Source organism: Gracilinanus agilis, chromosome 2 (assembly GCF_016433145.1).
Source record: "Gracilinanus agilis isolate LMUSP501 chromosome 2, AgileGrace, whole genome shotgun sequence".
Taxonomy (NCBI): domain Eukaryota; kingdom Metazoa; phylum Chordata; class Mammalia; order Didelphimorphia; family Didelphidae; genus Gracilinanus; species Gracilinanus agilis.
Window position 1 is genome coordinate 387,197,121 of NC_058131.1, and position 8,310 is coordinate 387,205,430.

An 8,310-nucleotide genomic window follows, 5' to 3' on the forward strand; every position below is an offset into this window, starting at 1 on the left:
TCCGGTGGGCGTTGGCTGCCCAGATCTCTCTCTTTTCTCTGGGGGAGGGGCAGCTGCTCTGCCTTCTCCCCTACACTGCTGGATCCGCCCCCCTGCTATTGGCTCAGGGGAAGGGTTGACATCAAAGCCCCGGCCCTATATAAACTGTGGCCAGGAAAAGAGGCCCGAGAAGGGTTAAAATCGTCCCCTAGAGCGCCAGCGCCATAATCAGCTCTGCAGCTGAGGGGCGAAAACAGAGGCAGTAGCCAGCCGCACAAACCTCTCCCTGCCTCTCCTGTTTTATCGCAGCCGCCGGTACCCACCCCGACGGGACGGGGCTGTAGCGGATGGAGCAGCGTTAGATTCAACTGGGGAGACTAGGCTCAACGCAGGGCCGCTGGGGGGGCCAGGGAGCAGCGCCCGCTTCACCATGAACCTAGTGGGCGGCTACCCCCATCCACACCCCCACCATCACCCCCCTCACCCCCATCCCATGCTGCACGAACCCTTCCTCTTCGCTCCGGCCTCTCGGTGCCATCAAGAGCGGCCTTATTTCCAGAGCTGGGTACTGAGCCCCGGAGACGTAGCCCCAGATTTTCCTGGGAGGCGACCGCCGCCCGCTTCCTACAGTCCGGATGCTGCAGGAACCGCGGGGCCAGCGCAGAGCCCTGGCAGGCTGGAGGCGCTGGGTGGCCGCTTGGGTAGGCGGAAAGGCGCCGGCCCCAAGAAGGAACGGCGGCGCACGGAGAGCATTAACAGCGCCTTCGCGGAACTGCGTGAGTGCATCCCCAACGTGCCCGCCGACACCAAGCTCTCCAAGATCAAGACCCTCCGCCTGGCCACTAGCTACATCGCCTACCTCATGGACGTGCTGGCCAAGGACGCTCAGGCCGGGGATCCCGAAGGTTTCAAGGCGGAGCTCAAGAAGGTGGACAGCGGCCGCGAAAGCAAGCGTAAGAGGGAGCCGGTGAGTCTCCTGGCCTTTGGGGCCTCCCTTCCCCTTGGGTCAGCTGGGCATAGAGGTACTATCCCGCCAGAGGCTGGATGTAAAGCAGGCCAGGGGAGGTAAAGTACGCAGAAGTCGAGGGCCCTAGGTTAGGGAAGTGGCGTTTGTGTCCTCGTAGCTGCGTGAACGCGGATGATGTTTGTGTCAGTTTTCTTTTGCGTGTGTGTAAAAGAGCAAATTGAATTCTTCGCAAGGCTCGATAGGGAACTTACTGTGTGACCTTGAGCAAGTCTCATCACCTCTTGGGCCTCAGTTTCTTCCTCTGCAAAATTACTACAAAGACTTTGAGTTGAAAAGCTCAAGGGTCCTTCCAGTTTTAACTGTGCGTGTTACTTCCAAAAGTGACAGACATTTTATGTTCCAAGGACCCTCCCATCTAGATCTAATATTTTATGTCCTATGCAGTAAATTCCCTTTCACTCCTGACATTCTATGGTCCATGTTAGAAGGTTTAAATTGGTTTAAATTCCAACATATTTTGTTCTGTGCTCCCAGAGCCCTTCCAATTCTAACATTTTATTTCCGAATGTCCTGGGTCGGCGTCTACGTGCCAGAATGTCAGGGCTTTGTAACAATTGCACTTTTAAAAGCTCAGCCCAAGCCTTTCTTTTAAAACCGTCACCCGGGTTTCTCTTTTCTCGGCTGCGGGCCCCCAAAGGAGAGAGATCTTTTTGCGCTTGCGGGGGTCGAGGGTGGGGAGCTTCGAAGCTGGATTTTCTGGAAAAGATCAGTAGTAGGGGTGGACCTACCGTTCGAGATCCCTGAGTTCTAAGACAGATCTCTAAGGCACTAACGAAGATTTCCTTAAGGTGCACCATTTTGGGCATTCTCAACTATTTTGCCCTGGCCTTCCGTTCTGGTTGTCAGTACTTCGTTGGTTTTGGCCTTGTTTGGGACTTCGTCCTCCTCTAGGTGCCCAGACCGGCCTCGCGTTCCCTGGGGGCTTTCTGGGTTTAATCAAAAGATCCATGTTGGGTTTTTTAAACCAGCTAGGAGGGGGTGGGGCCAGGCCGGGAGGCTGAGGCCCTGAAATCCAGACAGAGAGCCGAGGAGACAGGGTGAGATAGGAATCGGGCCTCTGGTGGCCCAAGGCTCCGTCCAGTCCAGTGCCCTGCGGGGGGTACTGGAAGGGCTTTCAGGATTTTAGGATTTAGAGCTTGCAGGAACCTTACACAGCATCTAGGCTAGTTCTTCCCACTGAATCAGGAAAGCTGATGGCCGGGCTGCTCCGCTCCCGGTTTGCTCTTTATCAATCCCCAGGCCCAGTGTTTTCTTCTGGCACCAACTAAAAGCATCCCGATTTTGTCTTGGAGAAGAAGAGTAGAAGAAGGAGCTGGGGGGTGGGGGTGGGGGGTGGTGGTTAGGGTGAGTTAGGAGGCTAGAAAGAAAACTTAGAATTGGGGTGTTTTTTCTAGTATCCCCGCAGGCCGGCAAAGTTCCACAGTCTGGCACAACTTAGTTGAGCACCAGTTTAAACTTCCAAACCTCTTGAGAGCCTTATTTACTAGTCCCGTTTTGGTGTATGGAGGCAAATTTAGGAGCCTGTTTGCTAAATACAAAGCTGGTTCCTTTATTTGGAAACCTTGCCCCCAGCTCCCCGAGGAGGGACTGTATAGGCGGAAAGAAAAATCTAAAATGGAATATTTTTTCGCCCTCTCTTTTCCTGTGGTTGCGGTCCTGATCGGTGCACAGCCCAACGAAGGATATCCTCATCCCCTTGGACCCGGAGAGAAAAAGATTAAAGGGCGGACAGGCTGGCCACAGCAAGTCTGGGCTTTGGAGCTCAACCAGTGAGAAGCAGCCTCGGGAAAGGAACCCAGCACTCAGAAAATCCGCCGGGCGCCATCGGAGTACGAGGCAAGACTCTATTTCTGGCTGTCCATTATTTTCTCATTCTGTTATGGATATCTTGAGTACTCCTGAGAGTTGTCAGCAGCAAAACTGGTCAAGTGCAATGCCCTTTGAAATTGTTTTTTAATTCGTTAAAAGAAAGAAAAATATATTATATATATATTATATAAAAAATGTATCCAAGCAAACGGAATGGGGAGCCGGTATTGACAGGCACGCGAGAAGCAAATCGGACCAACCTTGCTGGCCCTCATTTCCAACCTTCGACTTACCTTTTCCGTCCTAGATTGGAAATCTGATTTTGCTCTCCTCTGTCTCCTTTTACCCATTATTTTGCAATATCACGAAGTCATTCTCTGCACAGCTTCCTCCTTGCCCGGGACTCGGTGACCATGCATCTCCACGGGAAAGGAGAGCCTAGTTGGTCTGGGAATTAATCTTTTAAGCAAGTGTGGGTTTGGCACCCACACTTCCTGCCTAATGCCTAATAATTCCTAGTTCCTAGGGATAACCTCTTATTCTCTGTAAATAAAAACGTTGTTCCCGGCACTGAAGTTTTTATATATTTAAACTACCTAATTCTGCCTGCCCGGGCTCAGGTTTTTTTGGTAAACCTTGCTCATCCTTTATTGGTTGTGTTTTGTTTTGTTTTGTTTTTGCTACCTCAAAGCTGTGTGACCGTTGGCTTGGGAGAAGGTTCACCAGAGCTGCCCTTTTATTCTCTTGACCTCAAAACATTTCCACAGAAGAGATTCGTGTATAGGGTTGGGGAGGCCAGCTTTCTTACTTTTCCATTTAGAGGGCGGTCTGAATCTCTCTTTCCCTTCCTTCCTCAAGGAAAGAAGAAAAAAAAAAGGAAAAAATATATTTAGAACCACCAAGAAAGATTCCCTAAAAAGCCATTTGAGTTGAATTGATGAAGATCAATTCCTTGAAATAAAATCAGACCGGTTAGACAGTGATTGGGGAAAGAGAGGGGCTCACTAAGACACTCTGCAACTGAAGGTTTGGAAAGTAAAGCTTTGGCCAAAATGGCTCTCAAGACCACTAGGAAGAAAAACTAGGCACCACTGGGTCCTGGGAATTTCTGCAGCATACCAGCATGATAATATATGCACATGTGTATATGGCTAATGTATGTACGATAGCATATATATATGGTTTTACAATACTGATCAAGTTGATGGGAGGAACAAGCACATAATAAAACAATCTCTAATTGGTGGGGGAATGGGAAATCGAATAGATGTATATTGTTTTGTTCTGTATACATGTAAATGTATATACACACCTGTGGGTAAACGTTTTGGCCCTATTTGCTTGTGAATGTGTCCCTAATCCGGAGGATAATGCACCTATGCAGATTGGGGTGGAAATGCCTGAAGAAACTATTGGGGTGATGGTGCAGAAATGTGTATTTGTGACAGAGAGGGATAGGAGGGTTACTCATACTTAATGAAGCAGAGACCAGCCTGGGTCTGTCTCTCAGCATCAAAGTTGGTTCCAGAAGCCTGATTTGTGTCTACTCCCCTGCCAGGGACTGGGAGAAAAGAGCCCAGGCTACTTTGTGGAACTAAGATAAGGATGAGACTTAAATGTCTAAGGCAGCTAGAGAGGGAACGAATGTATGAAGACATGCAGCAATATAGCTATCTATCGACCCTCTTTCCAATAACTCAGTCAGGGAGCAGCGACATCACCCCCAGTTTTCAGAGGAAGAAAATGTGATGAAGATAAGAATCCATGTCTTGCTTAGAGAGTATATGACTAAATGAAGACTCGAAAGAAGGGCCCCGGACCCAGGACAAGTTGGTGTACGTACGCCCTAACACTTGCTTGCCAACGGTTGGCTCTTCTCTGGCACTCTTGTCATTGGAAAGTGCCTTTATTATTCGTTTTGGTGGTGCAGAATAGGAAGCAGGTTTCGGGAGATGGAGTGGCTTGCCCTTTGGTCATAGAGCTAGGAAGGGAAAGGACAGAGGATTGCATGTGGAGAGACTGTGCCCAGGGTGCACGGACACTGCGGGTGTATATGGGCTTCCATTATTCGGGGCTGTAAACACCGAGGCGGGGAGGACCGGGAGGGCAAGGAGTGGCGACGAGGCTATAGGAGCCTTTCCGGGACTTAAAGAGTTAATAAAAAGGTGTTTTATGGAGATGCAGAGGTGCGGGTCCGCCCCCGCGCCCCTGGTCTTTCCCTCAATCCCCTTTCTTCCCCCCCACCGGCTCCAAACATCAAACAGCTAGGCAGTAGAAGGCACTTTAACGAGGGCAACACCTTGGTTGCTATAATGAGGCGGGTGCGGCCCTGGCTCCCCCTCTCCTCTTCTCCTTTTCCCTCTCCACTCCACCTCCCGTTTCGACCCGCTTCCACTCGAAGGGCTTCCCGCACCTCGGTTCGGGCCGGGTCCCGGGGCAGCCACAGGTCCCGCAGGACTGGCGACCCGCTATTTTTAGAGCCCCGAAAATATCCATGGCACGGGAAGAATGCACCCCGCGGGAGCTGATTCACGGGGATGGGGTAGTTGGGGCGGGGGTGGGGTGAGGAAGATTGGAGCGGGATACCTAAAAATCGGGCTTCTCCGGAATCCGCTGCTCCAGAATTGCCTGGATGGGGGGAGGGGTGGGCACCAAAGTAGCCTAAAGCTCTCCCGGACCTCAGCTTAGAGACCTCGAGATACTAGGCCCCTAAATTCGAGAACACCTTGTCCCTAGGCCAGTTACCCCGCCCCAAATCTCGCCCGGGGCTCCCGCAGCAAGCCCAGTACGGGCCTTACTTATGCTAGGTTCTGAAATATTTGTTAAATCACAGTTCCTTGAGGCGATGCTTTCTCGGAAGCAACTCCATGGGGGTGGGCGGTACCAGTATCCTACCCATTTTGCAGACCGGAAACGGACCTGAAGGAGAGAAGTGACGAGAGAATATAGTCCCCTACTTGAGTGGTGTAACCGAACTGTTAGGCAATCTGAATTCGTGAAGTGCTTTGCAGGTTCCTGCCACTGCACTAAGCACTGGGGGCAAAACAATCCCTGCCCTGGAATTAGAAGACGTGGGTTCCTAATCCTGACTCTGCTACTTTTTCGAATAGATTTGTGGTGAGAATCAAATAAGATAAGGCACGTAAAGCGCTTTACCAACATTAAAGCTCTATGTAAGTATTTGTTGGCTATTATTATTTGTGTGACCAAGGGCAAGTCACTTCACTGTTCTTGTCCCATTTTCTCCTCTGAAAAATGAGTGGATTTGGAAGAAGCAGTGCCGAGTTTTGGATAGAGTGGACCTCAGAATTATAAAAACCAGGGTTCAAGGCCTACTAACTGGGAGTTTGAGCAAGTCACCTCAGGCAACTCTAAGGGTCTGCTTCTTCCTTGGTAAAGAAAATCCCCTACGCCAAATCCCAGGATCTGTTTGTCAGAGAGAAGGAAGGGATTGGACTAGTTGACAGCGAAGGGCCTTTTCAGGGCTAAAATCCCAAGATTCTCTCAGGGGAGCCACCTCTTCCCAATGTCACAGGGCCTGCCCTCCACTGAAGTTAGAACTTCTCCTTAAATTAAAGGTTCCCGAGGGAGCAAAGGTTGTCTTGCATAAAGTGTTAATCCTTGCCCCCTCTCCTTTCTCCAAGTCCCTTCCAGCCCCTGCCTTCCATTACCTGGGCCCCAAGAGGGAGGAGAGAGATAAAGCCTTTGGCATCGAGCTGAAAGAGCCCAATTTTTCACTCAGCTCCTCTGAGTCTTTACTCTCCACTTCCCTTCTGTCGCTGGCTGCTTCCAGGTTGCAGTTCTAAAGATGATTCTTAAGAAAAGAAACAATAAATGAAGCCCAGGTTTAAAAAGCAAAGCCCCCAAATAACACAGGGAGGTGACATTTGATGGATTGCAAAGTATTTTCTTCACGATAACTTATTGAGGCATCGAATATGAATATACTCGTTTTTAAAAGATGAGTAAACTAGCATTTGCCAGGATAAATGACTTACCCAGCCAAGGTCACAGAAATACTAGTAAATGAAGCTCATTCCACTCCCTGTCCAAAGTCCTTTAAAAACAAAACAAAACAACTTTCCTTTGTTTTAGTAACAAATCTTAAGACAGAACGGTAAGAGCTAGGCATTTGAGGCCCAGAGTCACACAGGTAGATGGTGTCCTGAGGCTAGATTTGAACCCAGATCTTCCTGACTCCAGGTCTAGCATTCTATCCACCAAGCCAGGTAACTTCCCTGAGGTACTTTTTCACGAAGACAGCAGCCTGGTGGAGCAGAAAATATGCTGTATTTGGAGTCAGAAAACACAATTCTTCCACTTTCTTACCCATGTGATTGGTCAAAGTTCTTCTATAAAGTGAGAGGGTCAGAATCTGGTGGCCTTTAAGATTCCTTCCAGCTCTAAGCTACAGCCCTAGACTTACAATCTAGATGAATTCCTATAAATAAAGAATAAGTCTAAGAAAAATATTTTGAATCCAGACTTCACTGATCTTTCTGTTAGAGGAAAACAGGAAGACATTGCAGACCAAAAACTCATCAGCAAAAGGCATAGCTACATTGTACGCCCTCGAATATTCATAGCATCCACTGACCCTCTTCTCTCCTGATATATAGCAAGAATTGTAGCATATCGAGATTGACGATTGTTGTAGATAACCACAAAAGCCAGAAAGAGTCATTTCCCACCTAAAATATATCAAGAACCCGCTATCTTGCACTTAGAAACTTGTTTGGCCTTTTGGATGGCAACTCTGTTTAGGCAAAAAGGGAAGGGAAACCTAGTTCCTGGCTTTTCGTAGGGCATGTTGGGGTACAGAAAAAAGGGAAGATGGTAAACAGGTGTGGGTTGCAAAAGCAGCTTTGAGGAAGTCTGTTTTAGGAGGAGTGAGGGCACAGTAAGGGATGCCAAGTTCTTAATCTTTCAAAAATCCTTTGAATTTGAAGAGTTTTCCATTTTTTTCAAAGCATTTTCATATAGAACCTAGAATATCAGCTGGATGGGACCTTGGAACATAGAAAGTTAGAAGGCAGAGTTGAAAGAAAGCTGAGAGATCATTCAACAGTCATTTAAAGAACCAGATGGGTTAGTGGGGGCATGGGAATAGGACAGAGTGGTGGGGAATGTTAAGATTAATATATGACAAAGATCCTTTCCTTGAGAAAAGATTTTTTAAACTAGTAGATTATCTAATCCAACACCTACATTTCAGAGAACAAATATGGACTTTGAAACGAGGTAGGTGAAAGAGCAGGTATCATTATTCTCATTTCACAGATGGCCAATCATGTCCTAGAAAGATGAATCGACTTGTTCTTAGTCCTACACACAAGTTAGTGCTAAATTTGGCAGTGAGGGCTGAGGCTTTTTTACCTAAGAAACCCAACATACCTTCTCATGGTAATTGGCAGTTAAGCTTACGATCTAGTTAAATCCCTATAAAAAAAAATAGAAGCTCAAATAAGCAAGCAGCTGGCTTTATTTTTAGGTAG

The 8,310-nt window shown here is 48.2% G+C and overlaps 1 protein-coding gene across 1 annotated transcript; it reads left to right on the plus strand.

Annotated features, from left to right (window-relative positions):
* The first annotated feature begins 409 nt into the window (after nt 1-409).
* HAND1 (heart and neural crest derivatives expressed 1) lies at nt 410-2,779 on the plus strand. The gene is made up of 2 exons (XM_044661765.1): nt 410-946; nt 2,678-2,779. Exons 1-2 carry the CDS (start codon nt 410-412, stop codon nt 2,777-2,779), a joined length of 639 nt encoding a protein of 212 aa, XP_044517700.1.
* The last annotated feature ends 5,531 nt before the right edge of the window (nt 2,780-8,310 follow it).